The 18,354-nt window shown below is 42.3% G+C and overlaps 1 protein-coding gene across 2 annotated transcripts in view; it reads right to left on the bottom strand.

The window, feature by feature from the left end:
- The window catches only part of kcnab1a (potassium voltage-gated channel subfamily A regulatory beta subunit 1a), a 100,388-nt gene that overhangs the window by 28,569 nt on the left and 53,465 nt on the right, over positions 1-18,354 (bottom strand). For both annotated transcript variants that reach the window (XM_047153431.2, XM_053678184.1), the window contains exons 2-3: positions 9,990-10,033; positions 2,322-2,359 (exon numbers count right to left, since the gene is read on the bottom strand). In XM_047153431.2, coding sequence (XP_047009387.2) covers positions 2,322-2,359; positions 9,990-10,033 — 82 coding nt within the window. The remainder of the gene's footprint in view (positions 1-2,321; positions 2,360-9,989; positions 10,034-18,354) is intronic.

Here is an 18,354-nt window from a genome sequence, read left to right as displayed (position 1 = left end):
AGGTGTGTTGAGGTGTGTTGAGTTGTGTTGAAGTATGTTGAGGTGTGTGTTTTAAGTGTGTTGTTGAAATGTGTTGAGTTGTGTGTTGAGTTGTGTTGAGGTGTGTTGAGGTGTGTGTTTTAAGTGTGTTGTTGAGGTGTGTTGAGTTGTGTTGAGTTGTGTTGAGGTGTGTTGAGGTGTGTTGAGTTGTGTTGAGTTGTGTTGAGGTGTGTTGAGTTGTGTTGAGGTGTGTTGAGTTGTGTTGAGGTGTGTTGAGATGTATTGAAGTATGTTGAGGTGTGTTGAGTTGTGTTGAGTTGTGTTGAGGTGTGTTGAGTTGTGTTGAGGTGTGTTGAAGTGTGTTGAGATGTATTGAAGTATGTTGAGGTGTGTGTTTTAAGTGTGTTGTTGAAATGTGTTGAGTTGTGTGTTGAGTTGTGTTGAGTTGTGTTGAGGTGTGTTGAGGTGTGTTGAGGTGTGTTGAGGTGTGTGTTTTAAGTGTGTTGTTGAAATGTGTTGAGTTGTGTGTTGGTGTGCTCAGCAGAAGCAGTAAGGTCATAACAGCACTTTGCTCTTTCAGTGACACGGAATAATCACTGTGCAGTGAGCCTTGTATATTTTTCTCCAAAGCACTGTGTGTGTCTGTGTGTGTGTGTGTGTCTGTGTGTGTGTCTGTGTGTGTGTGTGTGTGTGTGTGTGTGTTTGCATGTGCAAGATTACCTCCTTGGGGCCTTTTCTAAACCAGCTAATCTAATGTGATTTGCTTTCTCCGAGGCTCTGCCTGGAAACTGAAAACATTCCGTATTTCCAGCTGAGCCACGATCCGAGTCACGCCGCGATCCTCACGCGGAGAAGCGGAAAAAGCAAACGAGAGGAAGGCGAAGGGGATGAGCACGGACGTATGAAAAGAGGAAGACTTACGCTCATTAAGTTAACGAGATGTCTTGGCTGAGCCCGGTGCCATGAAGCGCATTAACCCTATTGGAGATTTCCGTCCAGAACAATAACCCGGCATTTAAAGATGGCCGCCTGCTAGCAGAGCTAAACCCTGCTGTCTTTCAAAGATAAACGGACGTTACCGTAAGGTTTTAGTCTTTCCGTCCTCATCACATCACATTAACCGCTGTCTTAAAGTGGATTATTGGGGATTCTAGTGGAACCGAACGCGACAGCACCGCGAACGTTCGCGAGAAAAGCACACGGGATGCTGTGAGGAAGTGAGGAGCGATGCTGGGGCTGATTTCTTCACAGTCCAGACTGTCAGTCGTGTCGGGTGATCACACAGAGTGGCACGCCCCCTAGACACGCCCCTAGATCTGCATCGATCTCTACATCCATATCGTGCCATCAGCACTGGTTCAAAAGGCGCATGTCCAATACCTTCATGAACGTTGTGTTTGTCACTTTGTGTACAAACATTCCTGACATCCATCTCACCTAAAGGGACCACTGAGTCATTCATGTATGTGTGTGTGTGTGTGTGTGTGTGTGTGTGTGTGTGAGAGAGAGAGAGAGAGGAGGGTGGGAGATGATCAGATGATCTGGACGACTATGGTGAGAGACCTTGCCTCAGATGTACCCTGAGGTTCTTGACCTTTGCCCTCTCGGAAATAAAGGCAGAGATGGATACAGACAGTGTCTGATGTAAAGCTCTGGAGGTATCTGGACACAGAGATGAGTAACCTACACCGTGAGGCATCGTGTTTGTACTTTCAGGAAAGTTTCTTCATCCTCAGCTGCTTTAATAGCACCAGCTGCTGTTCTATAATGTCTTGAAGTGAGCAGACGGAGAGCACGCCGTAGACCTGCTGCTTTATTCCAGCGCCGCCGTATTTTCCGGACAATAAAGTCTGATTTACGCGTCCTTCCAGAGCGGATCCCGATGGCTGCGAAGACGGTTTGAAGAGAAGCGCATCCGAAATGTACTCGTAACAATACCTCAGCTTGTACTCGCCGGGGCTTGTACAGTCGCAGCTCCACATAGATATATATTTAACACTGATGTAAGGAGTCTCCGGTGTCAGTGCTCCGATAGAGTCGGAGGTAAAGCGGTAGCGGCCAGTTTTCCCGAAATGTTCGCGACGGAGGAGTTTGAGTTAGTCGGTAAGGTAAGACGCTGCGTTTGTGTCATCTTATTAACGTCGAGAGAAAGATGAGAGAGGGGTACGGTCGTTTATAGCTGCCATCGCGGGAGTGAGAACAGGAACTAGCTCGACGTTCCGCGACGATAACTATCGACGGATAAAAGGCAAAGTAGGACGTTCTTTAATTATTCGACCCGTACTTGTTGTCAGATCGCTGTGGCGGGATATAAGAGGAACGTTAACAACGTAAAACATTACCTCGTCGGAAATCTGACCTCCGAAAGTCACCCAGGTGCCTAAAGAAGAAAGAAAAGCAATCATTAATACGTCGTTACTCGTTCGTTTCGCAGCAGTCATTCATTCACAAGAACGTTGTGCCTCTGGGGGAACCCGTAAAGGTTCTACGTAGAACTTACTTACAACCTTTAACTATCGTTGGACAAACCCATAAGGAACCCTCGAAGAACTTAAGAGTGTTTCCTAGAACGCATAAGAACCATGTAAATGAAATCCATCTTCAGGCATTTTAGGAAATGATGTATGCTTCCTGTTCCTTAATTAACCGACTAATGGATTTATAGGCGTACGGAGCAGTCAGGAGAGGAGAGGTGCATGCTGGGAAAGTCATCGTTTTTACTATGATCGAGTGCACAGAGTATCCTTTTTTTCTCCGCAGTGTAGTATTAGCATGCAGCGTAAGTGACTCATTTCTCAATTTCACACTTCTGTTTACTTTTTTTTTTTTTTTTTTTTTTCTGGCCCAGAAATGAATCTCCACCCCAGCCCAAGGTGCTCAGAACTTTTCCTTACTGGATGCCGTTTTGAAGCAAAGCAAAGCAAAGCAATAGAGTTCTCCTTGGGCGGCTGTGGATCAGGTGGTAGAGCGGGGTGTGCACTGATCGTAGGGTTGGCGGTTCGATTCCCGGCGCACGTGACTCCACGTACTGAAGCGTCCTGAACCCCAAGTTGCTCCCGATGGCAAGCTAGCGCCTTGTATGGCAGCTCTGCTACCATTGGTGTGTGTGTGTGTGAATGAGAGCCAGTGTAAAGCGCGTTGTAGAACTGCTAAGGTTAAAAAAGCGCTATATAAGTGCGGACCATTTACTGTTCACCTCAAAGGCGGGAGCTGAAACACGCTAAAACTACATACTGCCCCTTTAATATACGTAATACACTGTGTATCTAATATACTGTATCCTCTCACACAGGATGCCAGAGAATGAAAATATTATATAATAACATTCCTGTCCTTCTAGATGTACAGAGCAACACATTTATAATTATTGCGCTTCTCAGATACGTCATTGCATTCGCAGAGAAATTTTTGGTGGCACTGATGTGATTTTTAACGCGGAAACATTCGCAGTAGAAACGCACGCCTGGACCGCGGCGAGCATTACGAAGAAAACGACCCAACCCGTCAATTAGTCATTTGTTCGAGCGTTAATTCAAATCGATGAGCTTTTTTTTTTTTTCATTCTCTACACGGGAAACTGGTGTAAACTGATTACTCAGTGTGGACAAAGTGTGTGTGTGTGTGTGTGTGTGTGTGTGTGTGTGTGTGTGGCATTAAATCCCAATCTTTCCTCCGCTACTTATGCATTTCTCCCCAAGAAACTGTCTATCCCGTTTCATTTCCCATGAATAGTTCCTCTGAGAGCCACACAATTAAAGGGGCCATGAGGGTCAGCGCTTGCAAAACACACACACACACACACACACACCGATCGTCACGTCATCTCGGCTGAACGATACGTCGGCTGCTTTCAGAACAGACAGAAGATGACAGCGGAGACACTCAGCATTTACCTCAGCTCTCCTGTGAGTCCTGTGACGGATGCCGGATCAAATGGGAGCAAAGCCGAAGAAACGACTCGACGGCTTTAAATCGGTTGCCAGAGCGCTGAAGTTCACCCTGACTCAGGAGGACTGGATCAGGAACACACTACTGCTCTACCGGGTCAGGATGAGTCGCTCAGCGCGCACTCAAAGCGTTTATTACCATAATCCTCTCTGTGCCACACTCACCGCTGCTGTGAGGTGGCATGAAGCAGTGGCACTGAGCTCCAGCGTCACGCTACAACACTCGAGAACCGCTCGAGTCAGCATACACGTCCTTCTCGGCTTCGTTTAAACGACGTGGATCGGTATCGCGATCCACAATTTCCCAGGAAAGCATGTGTGATGAAGCTGAAGCATGGTGTGATGAAGCTGAGTCACCGCGACGGAGCTGATTATTTTCCTGTAACGGCACGTCCTGACGTGTTTTATTCCTCTCTCGCCACACGAGCGATTTTTTATACGTTAAAGAACGAGCCGTCGTACTTATTATCCGTTCATAGTTACGATCAACGCCGCGGAACGTCCCGTGAAACAAGTTCGTTCGAAAAAGGCTCACCAGCCTTCCTTTATCTCTCTCTCTCTCTCTCTCTCACAAAAACGCTGCGTGTCAAGTCACAAAGAAAGGGTACAGCTGTAAAACCAAAAGCCCTGACACTGGAGACTCCTTACAGAAAACATTACCGTATCAACGATAACGCGTCTTCGAAACCCGTTTACGTGGAGCGTCTGCAGTACGAGAGATCTAAATCATTACTCTAAACAAATGATTTTGCAGATATTATAGAAAACAGCTTTTGACCAATCAGAATGTAGAATTCGGCATCCTCCTCTCCGCCCCACCGCCTCCACACTCACACACACACACACACACACACACACACCTTTCCTCTTTTCCTTCTCCACTCGGTTCACAGATGAATGCGGATGAAACTGCTGACCGTTCCGACGAAGCGCATCGATCTGTTCTCCTTCCTGCTTTTGCGTACTTCTGCGTTCATCCCCGTACAATTACACCGAATGAGCCCGGGCCAGGACGCATCGATCCTCATGCAGCATGCAGCAATACACAGTGCATGTTAGCAACCGAACGCTAAGCACCGTAGCCATCACCGTTCACTTTAGGGAGGACGCGCCGTTGCAGTGATAATTCAAGGAGATCGCTAGCATGGATAAAATAGCTGTGTACTTAACCAGCAGTAAGACCATCATAAAGTAAAACCGCACGGCCTCTTTTCCAAATAAATAAATAAATAAATAAATAAAGACACAAAATTGTTTTTAAATGCTTTTGAGACTAAAAAAAAAAGTCTGGTTTTTTTTTATTTATTTATTTTTTTTTTTTTGAAAAAACTTTTTTTTTTTTTTTTTTTTTAAATAAAAGACTCAAAAACAATCCGGTCGATTTAACTTGCTGTTAAGGCTATTCTCGCAGATCGTGAGAAACTTAATCAGAAAAAGGATTATTTGAGGTAAACTTTATACGCCTGCCATGAAAGCGTGACTGATTAGAAAGAAAAGATCAAACTGCGATGGTTATTGTCACTCATACCGCAGATGAATTGTTTTTATGGATATATTTTCTATAAAAGCAGGTTACTGTACACTGTAATACTGCATGCTTTTGCGTTCTATAATAAGAACATACGCGGGGACTTAAACTGCAGATGCTCCATGTAACAATCTGACATCTTTAGGATAGAGGAGTTTACACTTTGGAGTCACTGGGTAATGTATCGAGCTGCGTTCTTATTACATTACATTACATTTACGGCGTTTGGCAGACGCCCTTATCCAGAGCGACTTACATTTATCTCATTTATACAGTTGAGGGTTAAGGGCCTTGCTCGAGGGCCCAACATTGGCAGCTTCGCAGTCCTGAGGCTTGAACTCCTGATCTTCTGATCAGTAACACAGAGCCTTTAACCGCTGAGACACCACCGGCCGGTTATTAACTTCAATAGAGAGACAAAAGAGAGTCTTCCGAAGGGACAACTGCGTATAGTCGCTATAGACGTAGTTGATATAGCTGATCCTTTCATTTTTTTTTGGATGGTCCACAACATTAATTGTGTGAAAAGCATGACCTGTTATTCTTCACTGAATAAAGTGTGATAAAACGTAATCATGTAATGCAATTTGCTGTGGTGTAAGCAGAATAAAACACTTCAGATGTGGCAACGGTAACTCCGCTTCATCACACTATCCTATAGGTGATTATTTTCCTACAACAATATGACACGGAGTGTTTTATCCTTTAGCATTTAATGTCTTATTAACAGTCAACTTGGTCTTTGTATGAGTCTTTGTATATTTGGTCTGCTCCAAAAAGACTTTTTATGAGGAGGGGTGCACAAACATTTGAGTATTAAACAAACTTGTGAATTTATGGAACTATGAAATGCTGTCAGAGTCGAGTCGAATTATAATGTCATATGTAAGTGTTTTTTCTCTTAGAGATGAAGCTTTTGAGAGAGACTTAAAAGCATTACTTACAATGCGAGAGAGAGAGAGAGAGAGAGAGAGAGAGAGAGAGAGATGGTGAGAATACGAGACAGAGAGATGGTGAACGATACGGGGGAGATGACAGGGTAATAGAGAAGATGAAAGTGAGAAAGGCAACGGAGGCTAGATTGGCTTATTCTTTCCATCTCTCACCGTTTGTCATCCGTATCAATTGGACACGAAACAGAGATGAGCAGGGAGTTGTTACTGTAGCTGAGGTGTCAATTCGGCCAAAACCCCATCACTTGACTCTCTCCGTCCATCAGGTGGAGTATAAACCACACCACAGAGCAGTGAGGAAAAAGATCTCAGTGGGGAGATGTTTCGTCAGTTTGGTGTGCTCTTTAGGGAGGTAAAAACACAGCAATCACACTCGGGTTCGAGAGCATCTGAGCTCTGCCTCCAAGAGAACTCTAGTGAGAAAGTGATTTGTCTCACTGCAGGTTCTGAATCATACATGCTGTGTGTTTCGGATTTTTTGAAGATGTGAGCTGCTAAACTGAGCCACAAGTTAGAAAGTGAGCCAAAGGACGTAGTGCTGCAGACATTCCATGTGTGCTATCGATAGACACTGGGTGTGGTATACCAAATAAACACTAGGGGTGGTATACCAAATAAACACTAGGGGTGGTATACCAAATAAACACTAGGGGTGGTATACCAAATAAACACTGGGTGTGGTATACCAAATAAACACTAGGGGTGGTATACCAAATAAACACTGGGTGTGGTATACCAAATAAACACTAGGGGTGGTATACCAAATAAACACTGGGTGCGATATACCAAATAAACACTAGGGGTGGTATACCAAATAAACACTAGGGGTGGTATACCAAATAAACACTGGGTGTGGTATACCAAATAAACACTAGGGGTGGTATACCAAATAAACACTGGGTGCGATATACCAAATAAACACTAGGTGTGGTATACCAAATGAACACTGGGTGCGGTATACCAAATAAACACTAGGGGTGGTATATCAAATAAACACTAGGTGTGGTATACCAAATAAACACTAGGGGTGGTATACCAAATGAACACTGGGTGCGGTATACCAAATAAACACTAGGGGTGGTATACCAAATAAACACTAGGTGTGGTATACCAAATAAACACAAGGGTTGGTATACCAAATGAACCCTGGGTGCGGTATACCAAATAAACACTGGGTGTGGTATACCAAATAAACACTAGGTGTGGTATACCAAATAAACACTAGGGGTGGTATACCAAATAAACACTAGGGGTGGTATACCAAATAAACACTAGGGGTGGTATACCAAATGAACACTGGGTGTGGTATACCAAATGAACACTAGGGGTGGTATACCAAATAAACACTGGGTGTGATATACCAAATAAACACTAGCGGTGGTATACCAAATAAACACTAGGTGTGGTATACCAAATGAACACTGGGTGTGATATACCAAATGTTTTAACATAGTTAGATAAAATGATAAAAATCTAAAATGTTTTCATCTAGCTTTGTCTGATTAGCTCCCATCTGATCAACGTGGGACAGTATGTCCAATCATACTCCTAGAAACTTTGTGAAGAGATGTCGTGACTCATTTTCCACAGGTGTTTTTTTTTTTGCCAGATGTTTTAGAGTAATCCTTGACTACAAAATACACTATATGACTATATGGTTTGTCAGGTGTCCACAAATTTCTGGTCGTATATCAATTAAATCTTACAGACAGAATAAATGGTCAATATATGAGAAGTGCCATGGTTTCCCACATTGTGTTGCAGTTCCCATGGCGACGAACGGCATGTGCTTGTGTTTGTTTTGGTTTCTGTTCTAGTCTCAGCTCTACCCCTGTCCTGTAAGTGGTTTGCTGCCTGATTGTGTTCATCTGTTCTGTGTTAGTGGTCTATGTATAGACTGCTGTTTCTACGTGCAGTATCTACCATACATTTTTGGACTGAGTCTTTCTGAGTTTTTTTTTCCTTCTTCTTTCCCCATTTGTTCTGGCTTTTGCCTCTTGCTTGCGTTTTGACTTTGAATATAGATGATCCTTGTCTAACTTTGTCTGTGCTTTAACCCATATTATGATTCTTGGACTTGCCCCAATAAAGCAGGCCGAGTTTCTGCACTTCCCTCCTGCATCTCAGTGCAGACTACGCCCTCAGTGGTTTTACTCGCAGAAATAGCAATGCAGAGTTTGCTGTTTGATTGTGAAGTAAATGGTGCAACCGACTCGACTCTCGCTCAGCTTAACTTTTCGCATTAATTCTCTCTAGAAGACCAGATGTGTCCGCCTGTGTGTGTTTCCCAATTCCCAAACCTTTGGACAAAGACAAAACAAATGCAGGCTGATCTGTAGAAATCCCAGCAGCCTCTCAGGAACAGATCGTACAGCAGAAATCACACAGACTGCACAGGTCAGGGTTTTGCGTGACAGGCGAGTTCAGAAATTCTGCTCCGAGCACTATGGCCGACATAAATAAAATCAGCAAAACACACTTTCAGAAAATAAGACAGCACAAAGCTGTACCTTGCTGTGCACCAGTACAGGTTCAAGTCTCTAGGCTTTACGGTTCGGTCTGCACGATCAGTTTTATGGCATAATAATAATAATAATAATAATAATAACAACAACAATAATAATAATAACAATAATGTTTATAATAATAACAATAATAATAATAATAATAATAATAATAATAATAATGTTTATAATAATAATAATAATGTTTATAATAATAATGTTTATAATAATAATAATAATAATGTTTATAATAATAATAATAATGATGATGATGATGATGATAATAATAATAATGTTTATAATAATAATGATGATAATGATAATAATAGCAATAATAATAATAATGTTTATAATAATAATGATGATGATGATGATGATGATGATAATAATAGCAATAATAATAATAATGTTTATAATAATGATGATGATGATGATGATGATGATAATAATAATAATAATAATGTTTATAATAATAATGATGATGATGATGATGATGATAATAATAGCAATAATAATAATAATAATGTTTATAATAATAATGATGATGATGATGATGATGATGATAATAATAGCAATAATAATAATAATAATGTTTATAATAATAATGATGATGATGATGATGATGATGATAATAATAATAATAATAATAATAATAATAATAATAATAATAATTTCATCTTTATTTATATAACACTTTAATTTGAGTCCAGTGAAATAATCCACAGTAAATCAATACATATAAAAGAATTTGACCACAGCAGCCATTTTGTGTAAGAGTAGATAACAGAACCCAGTGTGAAGGTTTTTCAGTTCGTGTCTACAGAAAGCTGTAGGATGTGTTTTTTTTCCCTCTCTGGCAGTGTTAAAGACCGCTCTTGTATCTTTGCAGGCAGATTTACATTGTTTGTACTCTGGAAGCTAAAAAACACCTATTCTAGACTGAATGAGAAATCAGCTCCTGGTCTCGACACCGGGCTACGACATCAACTGCTGCAATTACAAAGCTGCTGATTCACACAGAAATGCTCGAGGCGTTTTCAAAGAGCTTTGATTGATTAAAAAAAGATAAGATTCTCACCAAGACCCAGACAGGATACTCGCAATCCAGACTTCCCAAGGTTCCTACACAACAGAGAGAGAGAGAGAGAGAGAGAGAGAGAGAGAGAGAGAGAGAATATTATCAGTAAGGCTCAGATTAATCAGCATCAGGCTCATGTACTGAAGCAAAACCTTGACTTCCAAGATATCTAATATTTATAACCTACTGTTACATTCCGACAAACCTACTGTTGACAATCCTGTATTTACTGTCAACATCCAATGAGATTTCTAGTCATGTGGACAAATCCTAAACCACACGGAACTAGCCAATAAAATAAAGCTGTACGTATATAGACATTTAAAAATATACTGTCGATTTGAACCTATTACGCACACACCATCCGATTCAGTACCACCGAACAAAACGTCCACAGCAGTGTTCAGCTGCAGTCCTGCAGAGCAGCGGTCGTCCTGATTGGTCGAGAGTATGATAGCGATGTAACGACGCTAGCACGCGCAGGCTCTTTTCGAAATATCCGTAACATAGCAGACCTTTTATGACACGTCAAACAATTTGATCGTTAGATAGGAACAGCGGTTATAGGAATAAAACGCACTACGTAACATCATGTTGTCCGGCTACAGAGAAACTCGTCTGTCCGGAAGTCGTCTGGAAAGTTATAGCGTTACTTCTGACCTTTACAAAGCGCTGGTACTGGAGACTCCTTCTGTGACATGTTAAATAAATAAACATCCCCTCACAGAAACTATTCAACAATTACAAACACCATACGGCGTAAGTCACTATGCAAATTATTATGTATGACACCTTCTGTCACAGAGAATTAAAGCGCACCTATTATGGATTTGAAACCTAATTTTGTTTTAAAGCTCTCATACGATAGATTTACGTGCATTTGAGATCAAAAAACACTTTAACGTGCTCATCATTTAAACTGCAGCGTTACCTTTTTTCCCCCCAGTGTCACAAACGACTCGTTCACTGATCCGTTATAAATGATTCGTTCTAAACTCCTCCTTTCAGAGAGTATACTCTGCTCCGATTGGTCAGACGTCCCAGTCTGTCGTGAACGGTCTTCCGCTGTCAGCGAGCAGGCGATGAAGACGAGAGGCGGGGTTTTTTTGTTACAAACCTACGTAGGTCAGTACAGGAAGTAAAGTCTGGAATCATTAACGACTCGATTCAGCTGTTCAGAATCGATTCCTTCTTTTGGGAGTCGATAACTCCGTTTGTCGTGCGCTTTGATTTTTGAAACTCTGCAGACTTTTTTATTTCGCAAACAGATACGAATATCACACGCTACACGAACGGGAATATCGGAAAAACCATCATAGGTGCACTTTAATCAACACCTTCTGACCAATCCGAATCGAGAATTCAACAGCACCGTGGTGTCGCTAACAGTATCCATGAAATGAACCCTTATCTTAACCTTTCTGGTGTTTTTATGTCAGCTTGTATTATGTAAGCTTTCTTTATACTTATTAGTCCTTTCTCCTGAATTCTGAAGTGGAATCAGTAAAACCTCTCCCCGCTGAGAAACCCAGTCCTTCCTTAACCCACGACAGTTACTGATCATTTCATTTTACTGTACAGTGAACACTTTTGGGTGATATTAAGATGGAGTGAGCAGTAGTAGTTAAACTGGAGCAGGTTCTATAGCAAGCAGATTATTAGAAACTGCTGACTGAGAGAGAGGGGGGGGGCGGCGGGGGGTGGAAAGATGCAATAAAGGTGTATTATTTCGGCTATAACCAGCATCAATCAGTTCTTTTCTATTTAAGTCACAGAGAAGAAAAAAAAAGCGAGCGAGAGCGTCCCCGAGAGTCTGCGGATTTCTCAAAGCTGGACGTCGGTGTGCATTTGAACTGGATTTTACCCAGTAAGTACGGAATAAAACACTCGGCGTCGCGCCGTTGTGGGAAAATAATCTACGGTGAGGTGGTGTGATGAAGTGAAGTTATGTTTACGTTCATTGTTTTCATCAAATGATGTTGAAGAAAAAAAAGTCCTCTTAGAGAAAACTCCACCATATCAATGACACACGTTTTTGGGGGTTGTTTTTTTTGTTGTTTTTTTTAGTGACCGGGGTTTTAAGGTTTCGGCAGGTTTATCAGACTTGTCGTTTTCATTCGGCAGGATTTGTGGAAAAAAAATCCATCCTTTCATGAGAAAGAAATAAAGCAGTGCAGGAAGAAAAGAAAAGATGGAATCAGGAGGAGATAAGGACGAGTAAGGAACAGAATGACACAGCGCTGTAAAATGAAGAAGCGCTGTGTAAGTGTGTGTGTGTGTGTGTGTGTGTGTGGAATGATGATGAGAGTGAGACAGATTGGGGTGCAGAGGTTACTCGGTGAATTCCGTTCAGGTACTGCCACACTTGTATGAAGAGTTGTTGATTTATTTCGCTCTCGTGCCAGATTTAGAAAGGCTAAAGCACTGTTTTACTGCATTGTATCATATAACAGAAGCATTAAAGGGGCAGTATGTAAGTTTTAGAGCCCTCTGCTGAGAACAAGACTTCCTCTTCTCTCCCTAACTGACTCCACCCCGTTCCTCTGGCGGAACCACCCGTCCTTCTTGAGTTGCCTTTTAAGGAAATGAGGGTGGGAGCTGAGCGTGGAGGCAGGGTTAATTTCAGGGCCAGAAAAAGCCAACTTAAACTGAAAAGAAAAAAGCAGCCGGATCAGTGGTGACAATGGGAGTACAGTGCAATCCTAGAACATTAAAGTACTGCCATGTGTGTGTGTGTGTGTGTGTGTGTGTGTGTGTAAGACAGCTGGCTAATGACTCCAGAGAGGATTTTGCACAGTAATATTATCTGCTCTGGCTGAGACATTTCACATCTGCTCTGCCAAACAGAAACACAAACGTTTCCTCCAAAGCTTTTCACTGAAGCCTTCACCCCGCCCCCCCCAAACCCCCCCCCGGGACATTTACGGTCCATCATTCAGACGGCATTTTTATACACAATGAGACAGAAGGAAATCGCAGCAGCTGATTGGCGGAGAGTTACAGAGCTGACTCAACGACTCAAAAGCGCCAATCTGTGGGGATTTGAACTCACAGCCTTCTGATGCCTAGCTCAGGTCTTTCACTGTTTGCACGGTTTCTACAGAGTCCGACATTTATCACGTCGCGTAAACTGAATAAAAGTAAATAAGCGCACACGCCTGAGTGACTTCGGTGCCGCGTGTCAGGTTCTTTGCCTAGCTTAATGTTTAACAAAGAGGGATTTCATCTCAGATGAAAAGGCCTGCATGTGAGAAATCCTAAACGCTTGAAGGTTTTCACCTCGGGGGGCACGCCGTGACAGGAGAACCGCCAGTGCCGTGGTGATGTGATGAAACCGAGTCAGTGTTACCACCGTGAAGTCGATTCTTTTCCAATAACAGCACACCCTGAAGCGCTTCATTCCTCGTACACCGCAGCACTTTGCCGACGATGACTATTTATTTATTTATTTATTTATTTATTAAAGAATGACGGCACCTTGTACTTTATTATTATTATTTTTACGTTTAATTACGTTTCTGCTCGCACTCACGTTATAGCAGCAGTTGCTTCCTCCCAATCCTCTCTTTTTTCCCATAACGGTGTTGTCTGTCAATCATTCCCGCATTGATTGTAAACCCTCAGCTGATGACACGGCCGGTAAAAGACACTAATAAACCTGCCACAGTACAGCCTGTATAGATTTGGCTCTGAAGTGACAGAGATATGGGTTTCTTTATACATGAACTCCTCGTTAAAGTCTTTTACAGAGATATGGCTTTGCTACAGCACTCCAGGAATCTACATATCTCCAACCACTCGCTCGCTTATTTTTCAGCCACTAAAGCAATTTCACCTTTGTATACAATCAGCAGGGGGGAATTTGTCATTGTTTAGCGACGCTAGCGCCACAGATTCCTCCTTCACGTCTTTGTTTGTGTTCTTCACTCCTGTCGTTTGCTCGTTACCTCATGGTGTGCGCCTGTTTTGTATTATTTCTTGAGTAAGTTGTCGATTTGTTCCCCATTGTGTCTGTAAAGCTTTGTGAAGTATCACTATTTGCAATGCCTTTGTTTCCTGTTTTGTTGTTGCTGTTGTCCTTCCGTGCCTCTTTCCACAATTACTGATCAAGGATTATCCTATTTTACTGCATTATGGACTTAGGAGACGATTTTTTAGGAAACCCCAACACGCGTGTTTATGCCTGTCTGTCCTGTACGGTACAGCTACAGACAGATGACAATGTAAAGAAACAGGTCTAGCACGACGGGCGTGGTCTCTTCCAGGATGACTGCACCAAACCCCACCCCCCTCCACCCCCATCCACAGGCTCACTGAATGGTTCGAAGAGGATGCTCTGGCCTTCATATTCACCAAATCTCGACCCAATTTAACACGTAATTGGGATTTGGAAGTGAGGTGCTAGACAGCGCTCTCCACCATCATCGTCATCTGGAGGAAAATCTTTCGGTAGGACGGTGTTCACATTTCCAGAGTTTTTGGAGACAAATCAAGTCACCTTGTTGTGCCGGGGTGCTCAAGCAGAAGAAGCGTTCTGGACACACTACACCCATCTAACACCGGCTGGCAGATTAGGTTTATTTTATGTTTATTAAGGTTTATTTTGTCATTTTATTAAATTTACTTTAAAGACAATGTGAAATTTGAACGCGTTTTTCTTTCCAAAAGTAATTCCGCTTTTTTTTTTCCCCCTCTGCCATTTCGTAGATCAGTTTCGATTTAAAGCAAACGTACAGCAAACATGAGTCAGACACACTATGAATAACAAGAGTAATCATTAGCGCTTTGCACGTTCATCAGCAGCTACATTCATCATGTCCTGTAATAAAGTTATTAAAAGCAACACATCTATTTGTGTAGTGATTTTGCGGTCAGTGTGTGGAGTGTGTGTGTATTATTTCGGTGTAGCGGAGTGTACGGATCTGGGTGAGTAATGTGGATGGGGTTTCATGTCGAGAAGGTTTCCCATGGGCTCGGCTCCAGGTGCGTGAGCGTAGAAACACCTGATCTCTCTTTAAACTGGATTACAGTGTTAATCGCTGTGTTTTATTTTAATTTTTATTTATTCAGGGCATCCATACGTGTACTCATGTGGCGTATGTGGGGAAATTCTGTCGTAAAACCTTCTCAATCAGTCACTCTTGCTCTTTGATTCCCATGTTTTTCCTTCTCACTTGTTCAATCCCTCATCCAGAGAACTGATCCCTTGCCGCTTTTGAAGGTCATTGACACTCTTGGATTTTTTTCTGGATTCGAGGCCGTTTGAGCGCCGAGTTCAGTACGGCTAGTGAAGCGTCAACGCTGTTACCTACAGTAGCGTGTACCATTTTGCAAATCAACGGCTCTGAAGCCCCGCCCCCAAACGAACCCAAAATTGACTTAAATAATTGGCCCATGTGTGAAAACACCCTTAGTCTTTGGGTCTTTGGGTCTTTGAAATGGCATTCAGAATTGATCGATTATGATGTCGTGACCTCGGTTTAGTGTCTCGTGGCTTCGTTAAGCTGTGCGCACAAGTAACCGTTATAAAAAGAAATGATACACCGTGCTGGATCAAGTGCTATTTTACAAATAATGCCAAATAATGAGGGTGGAAGGCATTTTGTCCGATTAAATGAAATGCAGTGATTACTGTGCTATGATCATTGCAACTAGGTCGATCCATGCAGCAATGCATTGTTAATATACTGCACAGTACCAGACTCCGATAAGATGTTTACAGTGTTTGTGCTTAACTTTACGACTTGCGAAAACTCAAAGTTAGGGTAGGGAAATCCAAAACATTTTACATTTATGGCTTTTGGCAGACGCCCTTATCCAGAGTGACTTACAATGATCTCATTTTCTTTATACAACTGAGCACTTGAGGGTTAAGGGCCTTGCTCGAGGGCCCAGTAATGGCACCTTGGTGGTGCTGGGATTTGAACTCATGACCATCCTAGAGCTACCGCTTCCCAAAACGGCAGTATCAACGTCCAATGCAGGAGTCAAGACACGGGCAGACAATACAAACCAGAGTAATCCATGATCAGAGATGCGAACGACAGGCAACCAGGAAGTAACAAGGAAACGCAGGAAACAAATGCTTACAACGGCATGTGAACTACACTACGGCGATACTTTGTGAAGAGATGAAGACACAGGAGGGTATTAATAAAGCAACTAATCAGGAACAAATACAAAACAGGTGCACACAATAACGACACAATAGTGAGATGAACCAATGACAAGACGGGGACAGAGACAAGGCTCAAATCATAACAAAACCCACATGGCTACATAAAAACTAAATATGACAGGAATTACATCCAAACACAGATTTTATATCCCTCGTTTTTTCCCCAGCTTAAAGGCAAGTGCTTGTGTTTAAAGGTTGCTTCATATCAAGACTAAATCTGGCAACCTCGGAGACAGAGTATATATTCGTAATATCTTATTAATATCGACTTACGCGTGTGAGTCTAAATACGCGGAAATTTCCCCATGTAAATATTGACACAATTTTCTGACTTAAGTTGCAGATTCTGAACGCAGCCCATAGTGAAGCTAGAGAAGGAAGGAAAAGAGCAAGGGGGTGAGTGTGTGTGGGATATTTACAACATTTAAGTGATATTGAATGATAATGGGGGTGACAAAGGAAGCGCAGAGATGACACGATGAGTCGGCAGGGATTAGTCTCATTTCACCTGCTCACATGAGGACCATCTTTATCACCCTGGTGTTTAAATGAACAAGGCCGATAATGCAAACTGGACATCTCTCCTACTGAGCTGCTTTCAGACTCCTGCTCAGGGGCGTGCTGATAAAAGCAGCTACAGTAACGACACCATGATGAACTGGTACTCAGAGAGTGTGTTCCAAGCTACTGAGTCAGTTTTATTAGACAAGTAAGCTTTACTTATGTCCACTTGGCTGTTGCTCTCTTTGACACAGACATTGGGGTTGACATATCACCAGCCTGGGCGTCTGGACAGCAGATAGTATTTCCAGGATATCAGGTTTTTATTTGGTGGACAAATGACTCGGGTTCGGTAAGCTGCTGATATAGCAGGCGTCCTACTACCCCCCCCCCCCCCACCACCCCATTCATCATCCAGAAGGGGGAAAAAAGCCTCCTATTGCTTTTGCTTCTAAATAAAATATATGATTAAAAATCTAGCATGCCCGAAATGGTTCATATATTTCTTCCTGTAACTGCAGCTCAGCCAACCACAGTTGGTGGTTAGTAAAACCTCTTCGGCAGCAGTTAATATGGCAGCTTGGTTAGTTAGGATGGTTAATTAAAGCGCCATTTGCATTGGTTAGCATAATGCATTCAAATGGAAGCCCTGGCTAGTTAGTATAGGCTAAAATTGCAACATCGTATGCTAAAAGTCCTGGTTAGTTAGTTAGAGAGGCCTAGGTTAGGTAGAGTTAAGTTAAGATGGCGGCATCATTCATTAAAATGGCGACATGGCTGATTAAAATGTCAGTCTTTTTTAGTTAGGATGGAAGCATGGTTAATTCAACTGGAAGCATGGGTAACAATGGCAGTTTTACTAGTAAGGATGGCAGCATGCTTAATTAAAATGGCAGCGTGTCCATTTAATATGTCAGTCTTGATTGGTTCGAATGGCAGCTCGGTTACTTAAAGTGGCAGCACTGGTCAGCGTAATGCATTTAAAACAGAACCCCTGGTTAGTTAGAATAGCAAAATGGCTACAATGGCAGTATGGTACGTAGGCGAAAATGGCAACATGGATGAATGGCTATTTAATATGGCAGTCTCGCTTAATTAAAATGGCAGCACGGTTACTTAAAGTGGCAGCACCGGTCGGTGTAATGCATTAAAATGGAAGCCCTGGTTTGTTAGAATAGCGAAACGGCTGGAATGGCAGCATGGTATGCTAGACTGGCAACATGGCTGATTAAAATGTCAGTCTTGTTTAGTTAGGATTAATTCAACTGGAAGCACGGGTAATTACGGCGGCAGTTTTGGCAGTTAGGATGGCAGCATGCGCAATTCAAATGTCACGCTCGGTTCATTAGGATGGCAGCATGAGTAATTAAAATGGCAGCGTGGCTATTTAATATTGCAGTCTTGCTTGATTAAAAATGGCAGCAGGGTTACTTAAAGTGGCAGCACTGGTCAACTAGAACGGCAGCATAAGGCATTAAAAAGGAAGTCCTGGTTAGTTTGAATAGTGAAATGGCTAGAATGGCAGCGTGGTGTGTTCAAATGGCAGCCGTGCTTAGATAAACTGGCAGCATTTTTTAAAAATTATTATTTAACTACAATATTTATTCAATTTGTATTTATTTTACGCTAATACCCTAGCACGAAACCTGCTACAAACTAGCATATTTTGTTGTTCAGCACTTTCTG

The sequence above is a fragment of the Ictalurus punctatus genome, chromosome 4 (assembly GCF_001660625.3).
Source record: "Ictalurus punctatus breed USDA103 chromosome 4, Coco_2.0, whole genome shotgun sequence".
NCBI classification, from domain to species: domain Eukaryota; kingdom Metazoa; phylum Chordata; class Actinopteri; order Siluriformes; family Ictaluridae; genus Ictalurus; species Ictalurus punctatus.
This window is presented reverse-complemented; position numbering and strand designations above follow the sequence as displayed.